Source organism: Rissa tridactyla, chromosome 9 (assembly GCF_028500815.1).
Source record: "Rissa tridactyla isolate bRisTri1 chromosome 9, bRisTri1.patW.cur.20221130, whole genome shotgun sequence".
In the NCBI taxonomy this organism is placed as follows: domain Eukaryota; kingdom Metazoa; phylum Chordata; class Aves; order Charadriiformes; family Laridae; genus Rissa; species Rissa tridactyla.
Genome location: NC_071474.1, coordinates 46889178 through 46907866, shown reverse-complemented (window position 1 = coordinate 46907866; position 18689 = coordinate 46889178). Strand labels below are relative to the sequence as shown.

General features: G+C 40.7%; 1 protein-coding gene across 2 annotated transcripts; it reads right to left on the bottom strand.

The window, feature by feature from the left end:
• Window positions 1-252: 252 nt before the first annotated feature.
• LOC128915265 (ras-like protein family member 11A-like) lies at window positions 253-18400 on the bottom strand. 2 transcript variants are annotated; one of them, XR_008468572.1, is made up of 5 exons: window positions 18027-18400; window positions 16532-16588; window positions 14037-14119; window positions 5565-10108; window positions 253-601 (listed from the first exon to the last, which is right to left on the bottom strand). XR_008468572.1 is itself a non-coding variant. In XM_054215386.1 (4 exons), the coding sequence occupies exons 1-4, from the start codon at window positions 18169-18171 to the stop codon at window positions 9641-9643; spliced, it is 753 nt and encodes a 250-aa protein (XP_054071361.1). In that variant the 5' UTR covers window positions 18172-18400; the 3' UTR covers window positions 5074-9640. The 2 variants fall into 2 exon arrangements, 1 of the variants encoding a protein (XP_054071361.1); XM_054215386.1 differs by lacking the exon at window positions 253-601 and having other exon boundaries at window positions 5074-10108.
• Between the last annotated feature and the right edge of the window lie 289 nt (window positions 18401-18689).

Sequence of the window (18689 nt, the reverse complement as noted above, 5' to 3'; positions counted from 1 at the left end):
TGCCAAGCCTGACCTTGTTTTAGTTCAGCTCCCTGAGACATCAATCTGGGTTTCTACTTCTGGGATTCACTTTCCTTAGAAACAGTTGTTCATTCCTAAGTTTACCCAGAAGCTACAGAGCTCTCGTAGCTTTTATTTGTGATTAGAGAGCAAAGTTTAATCCCCGCTTCCTGCTCTATTAATAACAAACCATCAGCTCTTCTCCACACAAGGGTGCAGCAACAGAATATTGAAAACAGTATGACACCTGGTTTACGCACAGTTTTAATCAGTAGATCTCAAAACACTTTACAAAGGAAGGAAGTATAATTTTAATTTTATGGGAACTGAAGCGTAGGGTGGGACAACCTGAGCAACACCCTGCAGTGTTCTTGGTCCCGTAGGTTACATTACGTCTTGCACTAGCAGGAAAGCGTGCCTGAGAGACAGGGAGTGTGAATATACGGGATTAGAGGAACTGGTAGTGTCCCACAGAGGATGTTTGAAAATACACGTAGTGGCATTAAGGAAGAGACTTAAATTATGATCTTGCAGTTCAGTTCAAAGGCTGAAACTGCATGCTGGACACTGGTAGGTCTGACCCAGGGAATTTCCATGTGGCCTGTTTTAGAAAGAAAATGTTTGGAGTTGTGGGTAGGAGTTTGACCTTATTCTAAATCACAAGAAATTGTTTTTATGTAGAACTCCTAAAAAGAGTTCTAGAGTCATCCTCCTTGGAGGACCCTGCATCTTTATCCTGAAAGCATTAGAACCCACATTTGCCCGATAGCCTTAAAATAGGATTTGTCCCTCTCAGCCCCCAGAAATGCTTGCTGACCAGCTTTTCTGCCTGTATCATTCACCAGCCAAAATCTGCTGTTTGTAGCTCTGTTATTTAAATCTTTCTGAATCCTGGTGACAAACTGGCCTGAGGATTTCCTGCCATGAAAGGAGTTTGTTTTCTTCATGCAGCTTAGGGGCAAGTGGTGTTGAGCAAGAGGATTTGTCAGCTGATTCCCTTCAGACGTTTGTTATCATTTGGTGGGAAGATGCAGAATTTACTATTCTCAGCAGCAGACTGATCTACCAAACCTCTTTGTGTTACTGCCATCATTTGGGAAGGGGGATGTCCTTATCTTTGCTACTTGGGAGGAGTGTATTTGTCATAAATTGTAGTGTTTACTGCATCGATGTGTGTGCAAGTGCCCGGTTAGCGCATGCCAGGGGCTGCAGAGGTGACCCATGGGGGAGATGACCATGAAGTCCCATGTACCTGTCACTAGCAGCTCTGACACCCGTGCAACACCCCATTGCATGCCAAAACATCGGCCCACCAAAGGAGCATGTGATGCTCTTGCTCAGATGTCTTTGAGAAAGAGAAGCGAGGAACTGGGGTGGACAGAGTGTAACCCAGGGTGAAAACAAGAAGGTCGAGACACTTGTGTTTGGCTTAAGGGGAAGGGGTAACGAAATGTGTTTATTTAAGTGTTTGTGTACTTGTTTATGTTTTCTTTTTTCTCAATCACTGTATAAGTGATAAGAAGCTTATGTTAATTGGCAAGAAATTAGATAAGTAAAAATTCCCCAAAAGGAAACTTTTGCCCACAGCAGAGGAGGTGGAAACTACAAGGGAAACAGACAGACATGTGATGCACTGAACTGCAGAAGTATATTTTGACATCGTGATAGTCATGAATGAGTGATTACTTTGTCCTTGTAGGAAGGCCGGCAAATGAAATCAAACTAGGCCAGTCTCTGTTTCTGTAAGAAGTGATCTGAGATCAGGTTGGTCAAAAAAATCAAACTAATTTCAAATCTGATGAGTTTTTAAATGGAAGTTTGCTGGGTTGGGTAGAGCCCTTTGGTGTACGAAACAGATCCAGGAGCATAGGAAAAGATCCACACAGGCAGGAAAAAGTAAATATAGTGAGCAGTACCCCCAGAGGGGTCCCACCTCCTGAATTTGCAGGGTGCAGGAAGGACTGAAGCTGCAGTTTGTGTCTGGGCAGAGATACTGTGAGAAACTCAAGGCGCGTTTTGCAATGTAGCGTGGGAACTGTGCCCAGAGCAGAAGCAGCACACATGGGAGAAGCAGAGGCAGCCCAGAGCAGGAAGTCCTTAAAGCCATACACACTTTGCCTATGGCTCCATCACAGCCCTTGACCCGCTTGAGAAACCATCCTTTTTATTTCTCTGGGTGTCTGTGTGTTTCTCTGGGTTTACTAGCTCACCGCTCCATGCTCCCCCTCTTTTCTCTCCATCTCTCCCACACTTTGACCTCACACCATGAAACTGACAGCGTGAGGAAACAGTTTGAGCTGAAACATTCATTCCACATTACGTGATTCTAGATTAAAGGCAGGAAACATTTAACCCTTTGACAGCCTTCTCCCCTCGTCCTGTGAAGCCTTGGTTTTAAAGTTCCTTGCAAACCATGTGTAAATGGGTGGTGAGCACTGATGCTTTTTAGATGTGTATTCTTGTCTTACCAGTGGCTCTTACCAGTAGCCACAGCACAGGGACCGAGGGGGGCCTGGGCTTTGCAAACTGAGTGTACCCTCTCAGCCCTGTTCATGATTCTTGGTTCTTCCAGTGTTGAGACGTATTTGCAGTGTGGGGAAAATGTGCATTGCCAAAGATATAAAGAGATGAAACTTTGGCTCCATTTGTTTCGCTTCATTCCCCAGTGTGAGGTTCATAAGTGCAAATGGCTAAAATTAAGAATACAAAAATAGATAAAATGAGGAATCTCAATGATTAGCACTCAGGATTTAGAAACAAAACTTCTTGCTTTCTTCAAAGCTGCCTAATAAATGATGCTAGCAGAATAGCACTTACATACAAAATGTATCACTTCACAGCCCTGACACAAATATGTTTTCTGGGTTTTAAAAGCTGCTCTTTTGGCAGATTATGGCTCTCCTGAGAGCCAGTTACTGCTCTCCAGCACAGACTGATGAACACTAGTCAGATATATTTGATATTTGGTACTAGCTCTTGGACTCTGGACTTCATAGGTGGTCTTGGCAGTTAAAAGGCTGGATAAGAATGGCGACTCAAACCCTCTGTTCATTGCTGGAGCTGTACCAGTATCTACACTGACACCAGCAATATTACTGTAGCCCTTTAGGAGAAGTGACTTTGACATAGGCATAATGTAACCACATGGGCTGGAACGTGACAAAGACGTGGGGTTTTCACCACTTCTCTGAAAGGATGTAGATGGGAAATGCTAATGGATCTCCAGGGCCTGGATTCTGGTTTTCCATTTCAGCAGAGCACCTCCAGATGTGTAGTTCACAGAAACGTCATTTTGGTTCTGCCTCAGAGAACCCGTAGTTTCCCAGTAAGCCCTTTTTGTGTACTTGGAAGGTACTTGTTGACCTCTCCCATCATGCCCAAACGGAGGGATTGGAGCACAGACTGTTGAGCCAAAATCGCCGTTACTGCTTTCTCTATATTCAGCACTGCCACCAGCCTATCACCTTTCCCAGTGCTTGAGGGAGAGTCCGTCTCTCTTACTGAAAATCAAATGCACACAGGAGCATAATTTAAAGTTTTTATGCCTCTCTTTCATTTCCCTATCCCACTGCTCTTTACTGACGTTCACAGAACTGCTGAGGTGTACGACAGTATACCCTGTTCTGCTAGTTAAATAATGAAGAGTCTTGTTCATTTGAAATGATAAACACCTTTGCTTGAGTATGAGTTCTAGTCCCCGAGAAATGTAAAACCAGCTCAGACACCCATGAGCTTAACGAAAAATAGTGAGGCAAGAGAATAGGTTGTTGCGCTTCAGTGTGATATTCCGAAGTTGTTTCTCTTTTTCATCATGGCATATGAAAATATAGACTTTTGAAGTGAAATACAGTGCAGAACACTGTGAAGAGTGGTGGCTCCTGCAAGCGTCTGGAAACCTGGATCACAGTCAAAAAATGACATAATTCAGCACGCTCTGTGAGAGTTCAAAGGCTACATCAGAAAAAGCCCAACTCCTGCTTATCTGGTGAGCTTTCTAACCAGCACAGAAGGTACAGTGTGTCTCCAGATTCAGCAAACAAAACTATTATTTTTTCAAAACGACCAGTTACTGGTTGCTAGTGTTCTGCATTATTGCCCAGAAAGAAGAAAAACATTATCCTTAGGAACAGTCTCCACAATCATCCATAATAACAGCACAAGGCATGCATACTTTCACCCATCATATTTAGAAAATGTGCAGCTTCCCCTGGACCTGCTACAGAGGAGACAGTAAGTGTCTGTGTGACGAGATCCAGAGGCTGTGTCTTGAAACCCATTTGGATAAAAAGGAAAATGTAAAAAATGTATCTTCTAAAGAAAAGAAGATTGGTATGACAGCTCCTGAATGAATTGGATCCTAGGGTTTACAGAGCCTATCAGTTCCTCTCTCTGCTTCATATTTGGTGTTTTTCCCATCTGTAGGAACCCATGCTGAAACACTATAATTTAGGATCAACTTTGTCCACTTTGTGATGGATAAAATTATTGGCACCAAAGGAGGTTAACAGATGAAGGCAGACTAGAGCTGGGTTTGCTGCATCGCTCTCCATGCTCCTGTTTATTCCAAAATCTTCAATAATGGGCAAAATTCTGACAGAGCAGAAAATCACCAGCTGTTCTGAGCTCATCTACCACTTGCACAGCTTCTTAGAAGAGAGAACATGCTTGGTTAAACCAAAGAGATTTCAGAGAAGAGCAGCAAAACTTTACAAGAACTAAATAGGTTTAAGCAAGCAATGACTATGCAACAAATGAGCTCAACATTGTAAGGATAAAACAAGGGAAGGAAATATTGGGCTAAGCCAGTGAGAGCACTTGGGGAGAAATGGCATGAATTCAAAGGTTTGTCTAAATACAGAATTGCACTGACTTCATTTTAGATGTGCTTTAAAATGTTTTAGGTAAATAAGGTCAAAAGGCTAAGTAGAGACTCTTCTTTTGGTATAAACCATGTTTGGAGTTAAAATATTTGGAAATAAATTTAAAACTAAACAGCAAAAAATGTATTTTTAAGCTCACAGAAGAACAATTACAGAAGCTTTTTCTTGCTAAATTAAATGAGAACAAAGGCATGAATGGAGAGGGACAAGGAAGGGCAGAGTCAGTGAGAACAGGGGTGAAAAATTATCAAAGGAAGACTCCTGCTTTGTCTCCAGAGGTGATAGATTGGATCGTCTTTTCTTGCACCATTGTCCCTGCTTTTGAGGTTTTTAGAGTGAAACTGGAGATCTTTTTTAACTTTCAATTGCATGGCTTTCCTGTGCTACCCCAAAGGAGACAGGGACAGCTCAGGAGAACTCTGAAAATACATGAACAACTAAATATTAGCAAATATGTCATTATGTTCTGCTGCTTCAGGGTCATGTGCTGGCTCTGCAAACATAGCTGCAGCTCTAGAGAGTCAGTGTGATTTTGACCCCGTCTTCTAGCTTTGCCAGTGGGCAGAGGGAAATCCAGCAGTAACAATAAGCTGGCAGCCTTCCAGTTTGCCTTGTAAAGCAATTAGACAACTGTTTTCTGGTACAGGCTAAGTTTCTTTCGATGTCCCAGAAAGTTACTCCTACCTCTTCATTTGTACACCCGGACACAACTCTTTCTGTCTGAGCTGTTCCTTGAAATCGAGATCTGAATTTTCTGTTTCGTTCCTATGTTTCAAATGTAAAGGCGGGATCCAAGCAACTTCGAGTTTAAGGAATCTGGAATCAAGATATGAATTCAGATGTTAAGATTTAGGCCATCCCTACTGCAAACGCGGACAATTCCTTTATTTCTCATTGTTGATTCCCTCCTGTGGATGCTAAAGTGCATGGCAAATATGTGTCAGTATCCTTCCTCTTATTTACAGACACAGTAATTTTGATTAAGACATCTGTCCAAGATCATCAAGCAAGTCATAGGAAAAGTTAAAAATGGAGCCTGATTTTCTCATCTCCCCAGTCACACTGTATTTCCACAGGGAACCACTGGAAATGTGTGAGAAATGCAACTGACAGAAATACTGCAGAAAATAACCATTTACAAATATCTTCAATAACTCATAAGCCAGTCTTAGTATTACTGTAATTGTGCACGTCAGTAATACTTTGCTCAGTCAGTTCCTAACATAGCTTGTAATTTAAGTAATTTTTTCCAACTTCTAATTACATTCTTGTGTAATACAACTCACTGTGCTTTGTTCATACCTTGAGGGAGGTGGTATGGTCTGGTAGTTGTTGTGAAGAGTTGGGAATTAATTACAAAGGACAGAGTTTTTTAGTTCCTCTCAAGTACTTGCTCAGCTGTGTAACCTTGGGGCAAATCACTCAACTGCTTTGTGCCCAAATAAACCCAGCTGTAAACCATCTTGAAAACCAGATGGTGCACAAGATTTAAACCGCTCAGGAGAATGAAGAAGGATGGAAAAAAGTGAATTTTACAGCTTGTTGCTATTGCTTCCAATGGAGTTAATCTGGACTTAAGCAGTATAACTAAGAAGAGAATTTGCCTTGATATCCAAAACCCCCTTCACTCTCAAATCTTTTTTTTTTCCTTTCCTCTCTTGACTTTGTGTCAAGTACCTTCTCTCTAGAGGCTTCATTTTAAACCTTCAGTAGAATACATGTTTTTCCCTGGCCGCCTAAAGATTCTAATTCAGGATCAGGTTCTACATGACTAATTTTTGATATTTTGCATGATTACTTTTAGGCACTTAATTCTACAGTGTTCTCTTTTCCCTGCTTCCTCAGCCTTGCTTAGCTTCAGTGGCACAGCGGTGTGTTCTGGTGCAGAAGTACTGCACTGCTAATCAAAATGCTGAGCTCTATTGTCTTCTGTAGACGGTATGTTCTGGCTTAAAACCAGTATCAAAGCTATTACAGGATTTGTATTGCTGGTCAATGAACAAAGGAAATACTATACTCAAGTTTCTGTAGCAGAATAAATGTTTGCCACATGTTAGTATTTAGGAGAAGACTTAAATGTTTCAATATTTTTTGGCCTTAGCTAAAATGTACTTTTTTCCCCACCAGTGCTGCAGGAATGTGGGAATACTTATTATGTAGGAGTACAAAAGTAGCAATACTTGTGTATACTTCCAAAGCAGGGTATTTGGTTATAAGAAGGGAAAAAATATATTTTTAGTCTAGTATAAACAAGGAACATTTAAAGACGTGAGACGTAAAAGAGCCATTTTGTACACTACTCGGGAAAGACCTTGCATGTTTTTATTAATCACTATTGAAAATAGAACATTGACAGGTTTGAGATTTGTTGAACTGTCTTCCCAAATAAGAAAGGATTAGAGCTGAAAGAGTAAGTTACAAAGAAATTTAACAAGCCAGAGCACCTAATTGTCTTAGGCTCTTATGAAAACAAATGTTGTCAGCAAATTGTCTTCAGCAATTTTAGCCCTTGTTATATACAGTACTGGGATAGTAAAATATTTAATTGCTATTCAAAATTGGTGATCATTTTTCCAATGTAAACAATTTTCAGTTTGTGTGTGTCTTGCAAACTTTTTGCTCTACTTCATGTTATTGAATCTATAGATTGGATATTTGAGCTATGCTATTAGTAATTTAAAATACTGAAATTCTGTGCGAATAAACGTCATACCAGAGTGCCTTCAATGAATAATGGCACTGCTCAAACATCAAATTAATCACATACATTATTAATTAATCATAAGAAGACTGGACGTTAGGAAGAAGTTCTTCACCACGAGGGCGGTGAGCCCCTGGCCCAGGTTGCCCAGAGAAGCTGCGGCTGCCCCATCCCTGGAGGGGTTCAAGGCCAGGTTGGACGGGGCTTGGAGCAACCTGGGCTGGTGGGAGGTGTCCCTGCCCAGGGCAGGGGGGTTGGAACTAGATGATCTTTAAGGTCCCTTCCAATCCTAACAATTCTATGATTCTAAAGTAGAAATCCTCTGATATTGTTTGAGTCCCTGTTTGGATGATCTACCTTTCCTTTTCCCCTCCTACTAACACTTGAAACTAATTTTTAAAAAAGGTGCAGTTCTTTTGTGTGAATAAAAGAATTTTAAACTAATCAGAACACAAGACATTGTCAGATGACCAGCTGTGGAAAACAATAAATAAAACAGAAAGTGAACTGTAGATAGGCAAATCCAGGTGATAAGGAAAATCATGACTAGAGTTGTCTAATAGAGGGACAAGAAAAATATAAAATACATTTTCGAGCCCTGAGCTACATAAATACACATCAGACTTAATTTACATTTCTGCTGCTCATAATGAGGAAAAGGTTGATTTAGCTCAGTATTGCCAGCTGAAACCACAGCTGGCAGTATTTTTCTGTATCCATCAAACTAGGGTTTTCCTTTCTGTGTTCCTGAGTGTAAATCATTGAGCTTTAGTTCATTTCATGGTCCTGTGAATTGCTCATATGGTCTGTTTAAAGAAAAGATTGTTGCATCATGACTTTTACGTGGTCCAACCCAGTTTCTTTCCACTCTCACTGAGAATAGGATGATGGATGCTTCACATTGTTGTTATTACAACCATAAAACAGGCCAGCTCACGGGATACAGCTTCAAATCCCTCTGTACATGCTGAGACACAGTGCAGTGAGATGCTGCCAGTGAAATATGTACTGATAGACTGGTGATTTGGATGCATTGCGAGGTATTGAGTAAAGTCTGGTCTTAAGGCAAATAACAAAATTACGAATTCCTGAAGCTGGACATTTCAGGCATCATAAAACATTTTCTTCTTAAAAAAAAAATAAATCTAATGAATTAAATATACTTTATGTGAAGGTCTTGTTTTTTTAAAACAGCATCTTGAACTTGAAATCTAACTAGTTTGGAAAAAAAAAAAGTTAAACAGTTTTAGGTCACCTCCTTGCTCTTGATTAATACAGTCCAGTTTTTTGCAGGTTTTAAACCACGCTGCTCTACTTGTCCCTCTCTCATTGACACGTAGGAAACCTACAGAAAAAATAGAAGTACGCCATTGAGAAACTGACTACAAAATGCTGCTACAAGTATGTATTTTGTCCATTTCAGAAACGGCCAATATGCTTTTAAAGAAAAATAGTCTCAAAAAATAGAAAAATCTTCCTTTAAAGAGATACCGTAAGGCTAAAGCTTGCATATGAACAAATCTCTCAGCAAGTTGCTAAGAATGCTTTCTAAACTGCAATTTAAAAGCTTTCAATTACTACTTTTCACTGTTTATGCTCATCATTTACTTTTTGCCTTTATTTTCCAGTCTTGTGACTAAGCAAATGTGGTAAATTTTACTTGCTCAGTATAGCTCACGTTACTCTCCTCACGTTTTGCTGTAGCTTATTGCCTATGTTTGGGTATACAACCATTACCAAGAGAAGCCGCTTTTCTTAAAAGTAGGATTTAATTATTTTTATTAATAAAATCTACATTTTTAAGCCTAAACTATTTGACTGTGTCCCTTTCAAGAAGGAAATAATTTGGGACAATCTATTTCTTAAATCACAGTTTCTAAATTCTTGCCCCAAAGAGCAAATTCTGCAAGTTCCTTTGCTGAATGAGCACAGGATTTTTAAGGAAGATGTAAAGACAAAATGAAAGAGCCTCTCACACGATTTCAGCGATGCCCCTTATTGCCAGCTTATTTTCTTGCCTTTTTTTCAGGGCTGTGGAAAACAATTTCTGTTGGCTACATCAAAGTGTAGTGGCAGATTTCCCTTTGGAAGTCAGAGCCTGTTTCAAACGTCTCTTTAAGTCCTGCATGTTTGGAGACTTGGGTCGGACAAGGTGGAGGCCTCTTCGTTTCTCTCCATTGCAGCTCCCGATTATCCTGCTGACCTCCTGGCAAAGCTGCTGGAAGGCTTCGTGCACTCCCTCACAGTTCTCCCGGGCTGAGACTTCATAGTAAGTACCTCCCAGTTCACTGGCCAGCTGGAGTCCTTCTTTGGAGGACACCTGCCTGGCTCGCAGGAGGTCTCCTTTGTTTGCCATCAGAAGCAGGGGGATGTTAGCGTTTGGGTGAATCTTGCGTATGTGCTGGTGCAGGGGACGGATGACTCGGTAGCTCTCGTAGTCTGTGATGGAGTAAACAAAAACGAAGCCATCTGCCCAGTAGATTGAACGGTTTATCTGCTCTTGGCAGCATATGCTGTCAGTGTCATCCTGCCGTCAAAACCAAGAGGTGTGAGATGATTAGAAAACTGAGAACAGGGAGCAGACAGAGCAAACAGTCATGCAGCACTATTGGCTACTCGGAACTTTGTTTTAATGTGTGGCTGTCTCTCAGTGTACAGGCAGAAACCTCTCTTGACTGCCAGGAAATGTAGCAGGGGCAGGAGAAATTTCCACTGTGTCAGTAACGTATTACAGGTAAGCAGTAACGTGGAGCGGAGAGAGGTCAAAGCAAATTGGTTGAAAATAAGAGAACAGCCAAAATATACTGATATTGAAAAGTTTGTCTATATTCTATTGTACTAAACCAGTGTGACAGAAACCCGCACTTTTATTGTGAATAAAATTGTGATGGGCACGGTAAGAGCATTATAGAATTCAGCAGGCTAATCATAACTACTGCAAGTGTACTGCTGTCCCCCAAGGTGTTCTTTTAGGGCTTTTTCCAATTCTGTTTTCAGTGTCTCCATGGATGGGAGTTCTCACTAACTCTGTTTGGTGAAGCCTGACAGGTTTTTCTGCCATGTAGATCTCCAGATAGTCAAAGGCAAAGTTACTTTGAAGAAGCAATTTGTTACAAATAACCAATGTAACTGAAAATGAGGTGAAATCTCATTGCTCACTTGTAGAGCAGCAATGGGTTTATATTATTGTTTTGCTCATCACACATTTGTTCAGTCCATCACCACTCCTACTCAGACAGGCATGACTGGGAGTATAAAACTGAATACAATACTGTGAGGCTTGAAAAGAAGATCAGCTCACTATTTTCAGCTAATCCTCCACTCTTTGTAATCTGTGCTGGCGTGTAACCCAACCAGAAAGGGAGACCACTGCTGCAGTTATTGCCAGTATGCTTGGTTTATAAAAACTGGCATTCCTGTCAATATTACAGGCTTTCTGGAACTTTGTAATTTCATATCCAATGAGGCACTAAGCATATTCAGTATTCAGCTCTTGATGAAGGTGGTAGGAATTAGAGGCTTTTGTGTATATTAGGAGTTCAACATCATGAATACAGAGCCCAAACTTTTATTACTATTGCTAAATTCTATTCAAGAAATCTTCATCAACTTCAGTAAGACATATGTTCCATTATCTATTTATCTATAGAATATATATCTGCCATTCACATTCATTTTAATAGAATTTGCATGTGCTCAGCAATCTCCCAAATAGATCACTTTTATTTCGACACCTAAATATGAATTACAAAGCCTAACTTCAGGAAGCAGAGATGGAAAACAATGAGTAAAACTGATCAGTTCTTTCATGGTAGATCAGACAGTAAAGAAAGGACTACTGACAAGGCTCTTCTGTGAGAGGAAGGAAGCATAATTTCTGAAGGTTCAGAGTATAAATTAGGCTTACGACTTCCAACAGGAGTTCTGCTAACTAACTGCCCTTTGTAAATACTTCAGTATTGCCCACAGAGGCACTGGCTCATCATACCTAGTAGTTCTTTGCCCTTGCCAGCTCACAGTAACGCTAAATCCTGTTAGCAGTGAAATTGTTTAACAGATGCTCTTATCACTCCTCTCCCTCCCCAAAACCCTCAAACCCAAAAGCCCAACAGAGGTGCACATGGAATGAAGAGGGATCCTCCCTAGCAGCCTTGTTTAAAAGGTTAATGAGAGCGAACTCAAGCCAGGACAGGGCAGACTGTGGGAAGAAGGGCAATTTGGACTGTTGGTGTCTGGGTTGTATCCAATCTGTAGATAATTAGCCACCCTTCATCTCCTGCTAGCCTCTTTTCACCAGCAAAATCCTTTCATGGGGGAAAAAGAACTAATTGCTCTGGCAAGCATTTGAAAATGTTTTTGGAGAAGGTGTACATTCAGAGAGCCCTAATGAGCAGAAATTCTCAGTTATTCCAGCTAGGCCCACCCAGTGGTGAGATGGATGGATAATCCCCAAAGGAATGCTTTATTCAGGAAAATCAAAGGCTAATGGGCTACTTTTTAAATGGAAATCTCTGTTCCAGAATGAATTTTGAAACACACAGTCATTTGCCATGTATAGAGCAAGCAGCAATGAATCACCTAACAAACCCAGTTATCTGTTTGCTTCTGTTTCTCTCTTAAACATTAACATTTCCGGTGTGGCTAAAATCCTGAGTGATTCCACATGACTTCCTCCCAAAACACTGTACTCACTCTGCAGAGTGCAAGAAACTCTCTTCCTTAAGGATTTTAACAGAAAGTCCAACCTATTCTCAGTCTTAACAAGTCCTGGTCAGGAACAGTCCCTTCAAATGATTGCAGATACATCATTTGATGCAAACAGAGACACAGCCTGAGATAAGCGTGTCTGTGGGAACTGTTGAAACAGTGCAGACCTTTGCCAGGGACAAAGAAAATGAAACTCCTTCCTAACTAAATTAAAATCATTTATGACTAAGAAACCTCAACTGTTGGCATTAGTAAATTTTGGGGAGCTGTGTCTACAGTCAGAGAACTTTAGAGCACAGTCTTAACTGAAACAGGGAAACCGGAAAATAAACATATATCTGGTGTGAAAGAGGGAATTAAATTCCTTTGCTCCCTCCCTTCTCCATGGGATAGAACAGAGAGGGGATTCCCGTTGTTAAGTGTTTATCAGGCAGTCCCAGTTGTGCCTAATCACCACCCACAGCGTCTCTTAGCAGGTCCTCTCTAAGCAAGCTGGCAGAGGGCCTTTGTACTATTAAAGTTCCACTTGAGTATTTGGAGGACTTCCATAGCAGCTTTTGTTTGCTTTTTAGTGTCTAGAGTAAATGAGGGGTTTCTCCACTGCTCTGCACACGCCCAGCCACAGCAGAGAGCGTGTAACTTTGTCAAAGCTTTCTGCCTAAATCTACTTACAGTCATCAGAGAAAATGGAAATGGAAACCGAAGCTTGGGGGAGCTTTGCTTATCCTGTTCTTTAAGCTCAGGATGGAACAGTTCTACAGCACAGAAATGAACCCATGCACACGTGGGTCTGTGCAGACAAAACAAGGTATATAAATCTGTCCAGGACTAGCCTGAAAGAGGATGAGAGAAGGTGGTGTTCCCATGTTCCCATCCAGACATATATTTGGCCAAGTCAGAGACTGAGGTTAAGGCCAAACCTAGAAGTTCAGGTTCGATGGTGACAAGAGGATACCAAATTATATCATGAAATCTCAGCAATTCTGTAGGGATTATTACTCTCATGAGATTTCCACCACTCATGTAAAACCAGATTTCATTGCATTTCCTGCTGCCTTGGCACCGTTTTCAGCCTCTTGTCCTGCATGTGAAGCAGGTATTTAAAAAAAGGCATCTTAATTTTAGGTCCTGCTTGGAAAAATATTTCTAGGAACAGGTTCCTAGTCAAATATTAAATCTAGAATATCTAAAACACTGATAGAAAGAGGGGTGTAGATAAATGGTAACACCTTAAAAATAAGCAATAAATAAAATAATTTTTTTTTTAAAGTAAGGAAAGCACCGAAAAGTACCCTAGTTGGAAATGACAACTGCTGTGAGGCCTGTCCCCTTGGAAAGAAACATCTTTTTAGAGAAGAGAGATTCTGGGTGTGTGTAAAGGTCTAAGCTGAGCCAGTTGGGCCTCTAAGCAGGTGAGTTTTCTGCCATGCAGGGACAGAAACCATTTGACAGGAAATAAAACAATCACGGAGTTGGCAGGAATGAGCCAGACTATGATTTTACTGCTATTTAAGCTTGGGATGCAGTAATGCATTTGAAATAGATTTGTTTCAATCCTGAGTTACTCTTAAAGGAGCCTGATTTAACCTCTTCAAAGGCTCGTTTTGGCAGGGTTTAAGGTACCTCCGTTAGTCTTCATTTGGGTTTGAGGCCAGGTATATTTCTGCTAAGGGGAGTTACTTACAGATGGAAGTGCTGGCAACAAAAAAGAGACAGTAAAGTACCGATGCACTGAGCAGATGTTTTACCTCCAATGAAACAAAGGGAGTATCCTGCACCTGTAGAGAGATCTGTTCCCCATCTATGGTGAACTTTCTTGAATACAAAGCACCTGGTGGAAAAGTAAGATCATAAGAATCAGTGTCTGTAACAAAGAAGAAAGAGTACATAAAGGCAAAATGGAACTGGTGAAATCCAGATTTTTGAGGCTTATGATATGTAGCTGCTTATAGAAAAAGCGAATGGCACCAGAGTGGTTGTGTGACTGTTTACTTAAGTAAAGTGGTTTTGTATTTGCTATGTGGTCAGATGTTTTGAATATATACCTAGGATGGTATCTGGAAAAGGTGGCACTTTGTATTTAATCAAATAGTTAAAGTGGGCACATAAATCCCATTCAGATTTTCAATCCACATCATTAACTTTTTCAAATGTGCACTGCATATATTTTTAATCTCAGACCAATATACCCAGGAGTTGTCTGCAAAACAAGTGAGCCGTTTCCTATTGCATTTTTCTGAAAGTTTTTAAAAAAGGAATGTATTCTCAAGTTGGACACAGAGTAAGTGACTGTATACAAAACACCTAGATGCTCTTTGGAATTTGTGTGGCCTTAGCAGTCAGAGTTTGGTTGAAATCCTCAAAGACCGGACACTTTGAATCTGAGTTTTGGTTAATCTGAATGACACGTATTCAAGGTCAAATGCTAGTTCAAACCATCTAGGATTGAGCCAGCTCTAATAAGACCATCACTATTCTGGGCTTGAGCTTTATTTTGTTGCTGGAGTGTGGGTTAAGTGACAATGAAATTTAAGTTTTGATCTTTAGATCTTACGAACTAGCCATGGTTGTGACAAGGACAGCTTCAGAGATTGATGTCATCATCATTTTACTTTAGAACTTAATACAAGTCACATGGACATGTGAAGAAATGCTATATCCACAGCTGTTGTGTAGAACCTTTCAATCTCATCCAAATACAATTGTCACTGCTGCCTCCAAAACACTGCACTTCATCTCAAATGTAGAGAAATCCCATCTATTGGAGAGTAAAGAATTCAGATTAACAGGGAGGTCAGTTAGTGACAACAATGCCACACTTCTGAAAATCATCTTTGGTTCAAGGAAACAGATGTTTTTATTCCAGTGGAAAAGAGTCTGAGCTCATAAAAACATTTAAAATATAAGGAAATTCAGTATGGCAAAGTTTGCTGCATCTGAATCCAACATTATCATACTATGTTTTAATACCGACTCTGTGAGGTGATACAGCCCTTCTGGGATATTTTTTTTTTTAAAAACATATCAGATTTTAAGCTGAAAAGATGTTACTGTTTCATGGGAAGATACTGCACCCCTGAACCCAGACCAGACAACATATTATTCCTACCCTGTAATACATCATTGCAGAAAAAAGAGCAGGTACTTCCAGACACTGACTGTGCTTTGCCTTATACCCACTGAAGGAGAAGCATGGTTGAATGATCACAAATACACTGCCACCTGTTTCTTATTTCTGGCATATTTGCCTCTTCTACAGCATGGCTGTTGGGCTGGTAGCTTAATGAGAAAAGCATGTGGTTCTCAGCAATGTCTCTGGCAGCAATCCATTGCAAAGCTCAGAAGTCTAACTTGATGTACAGTCTCCCATAGAAGAGATGAAGGAAAAGAAAGAGAAATAGTGCAGCCAACCATCAAGGTTACTTAGGGTCAGCGAGAGGGAGCTGTAAGGAGGAGCTTTCAGGTTGTATTTCATCAGACAGGCAGAGATCAAAGGTGTCTTGTACTGCCATCTCCTTTCCTAACTCATCATTCTAAATTCAGCATGTATCTCCAAAGTGTAGCAATCACTGCTTTGAATCCTGTCCTCCATCCAAAAGCTGTGAGATGGCCTACGTGTGGGATGTGCTAGTAGGTTTGAGCACGGTGTACATAGATCCTTTCTACAACACTGGCAAATACAGTTGGCACTTTCTTGGAACAGAGGCTGTGAATTAAACAGTTCACGTGAACACATCCTCTGCGGTGTCAGGACTAAACAAGAAATGCAGTAGAAGCAGTTTGCATGGTCACTTTGCTTATCTTATGGAAAGAAGACTTCGATTTGGAAGTCTCCCTTGTCATAAAAGCCACTGAAAAAAGGGAGTACACAGGAAAAGTTCAAAACTGCCTTTTACGCACTTTGGAATTCCTCTGGCTTCCCTGGGGTTGCAGAGCGAGCAGCATTGGGTTTCCGCGGTTTAGTCGATACGCAAGTTGTTCCTTGAGTCTGCATTTTAGTATAGGTATGTCCCTAAGCAAACCTTGTACTCTGATCCTTTTCCATCAAGTTGGAAAAAAAAAACAAACTAAAAGGATCATAAATAATGAGCTTTTGATTTATTGCTTTCATAGCTTGAGGCTATTAACTGAAAATATGCACCTTATGGACATCTAACACTGCTTGGCTTTCCTGTAATATGCACCAGTCACAAAATAGAGTAGATTTCTTTTCAAGCTAGCTGCAGTAGAAAAGCAGACTCACCAGTATTGGCTTCATAGTCTCCAATAAATCTCTTTGTGAGAAAGCGCACAACCAGGGCTATAAAACAATGAAAAAAATACGGGTCTTTAATGTGAGCCAAAACCAGTCTTTGCAGAACACATGTAATATCTTACTGGAAGAGTCAGTATAATATGAAACCAAGTTAATCTTTGAATTGCTCACATATTATCCTGCAAATGCTTCTCTCAACACCCACAGAAAAAGACCTGGGGCCAGGCTTTGATACCTAATGCAGAATTTTTAGCAACTTGTATTGGAAATTATCCCTTAGATACAGCGTGGCTATTCCACGTAGGATATGGAGGTTTATTTGTTGTGATTGCAGGTATAACAATCTGACCTTTGGTTTGTAATAATTTAGAAAAAGAGTAACAAGCCAGTAAACTGAAATTAATCCTAATACCAAATTTAAGGCTTCTATGTCATATAAGGTGAGGCTGATGGATGTAATGGTTCTTCCCAGCCTTTAAAGTCCTCAGTCCACCTCATGAAACCCATTAGGGATATCTAATCACATCCGGCAAACAAACTGCATGTGCTCTGCACACATGGATCATGCTGTGGTGCCCTGGGCCTTCTTATTCACCTTAACCTGCGGTGCTTTCTTACACTGGTGGATTAGAATGTTTTCCTTTTTCTTGATCACTTAATAACACTTAAAATCCTGTCATGGCAACAGTAATATATTCCTGTGGTGCTTTCATCACAGCAGACTCCTAATCATTTGCATAACCAGTTGATAGCTAAAAAAAAGGTTTTATTCTGCAAACAACTCTATCACAGATTTAATTTAAAATAATATTTTTTCTCACAGTGGATACTGGGTCACCTCTTTAGTGCTCTTAAATGACATTTACTGTGCAGCTAACTTCAACAAACTACTTAAAAATAATATGAAAATGTGGCTGCTTCAAATGAAAAACAATCAGATACTTTACTGAGTGCTGTGGAACCTCAGATGAAGTAAACCAGATCTGACCTTTATAATTTCTGAAAGCACGAACCATATATTCAAAAGCAATAATGTTTGCTTTACCCTCTTTTCTTCTCTCCTTTGGAGAATAATACAGGAAGACACATCTTGTATGCTGTTATTTGTCTGCAGAGCATAAAATATTTACAAGAGGAGAATAAAACCCAATACTCCCATTTCTGGGGTGTGGAAATTTAGACATGGTGAAATAATTTGGACAAGACCAGGTAGAATCATTTGTGAGTATGCAGCTCCCAACACAGTGCCCTCTCCTCTTAACTGCCACCTCACAGTGGCTGCTCACCCTGACCTACAGCAAATCTGCCTCCCAAATTATTCAGTGCATTTAAAAAAACAACAAACAAACAAAAAAACCCCACAGCTTAAAATGTTCAAGCTGCAACAGTTAAGAGTTTTCACAGCCTTGGGTCTATCTGAGCTGCAAACGAGCCCGTAAGTACAGCAGCAAGAAAAACCACAGAACTACACCTGTGGACTTACCTGTCTTGCCAACGCTACTGCCACCCAGTACCACGAGCTTGATGATTTTGTTGGGCACGCAATCTAATACAGGATACTCTGGTATGGGAAGCAAGAGAAAGTTAGTAGAATACTGTGACATAGTATCCTGAGAGATGAGACGCATGCCAGAAATGAGAGCTGTTCAACTCCAGTAGGAGTTGGGGAAGAAAAGAAGGAACACAGCTTCTCGGCGTCTGTTCTTGGCTGTATATCCTTGGATAGCGAATCCTTCTCATTTCATTTAAGTAGCTTTCCTGAGGAATGTTAGAGCGACTGGCCTCCTCTTCCCAATGCCTCTGCTCAGCCAGCAACTTTGGAAAGCAAAAGGGAACGTTTTGATCAGCCCCCGTGAAAACTGACTCCTCCATTCCCCAGCCAATCACAAGTGAAACCATGACATTCCTCCAGCCGGGCACCGAGAGCGTGTGCCTCCACCGACCACGCTCCCTTGCTCGCTCTCCCCGCTTTATCTCCCTGCTGCCTGCTTTATGTGCTCTCCCTTGGCTCTTTGCTAAAAAGAGATTCTTCTGTTTTACAGTCATCACGGTAGTGTTTTCAGCGAGATACAGTCACCCCCATGCTCTGCTCTAACTCCACTTTGAATAATCCCGTTCTGCCTGCCTAGTTTCTTTGCATTTTCAA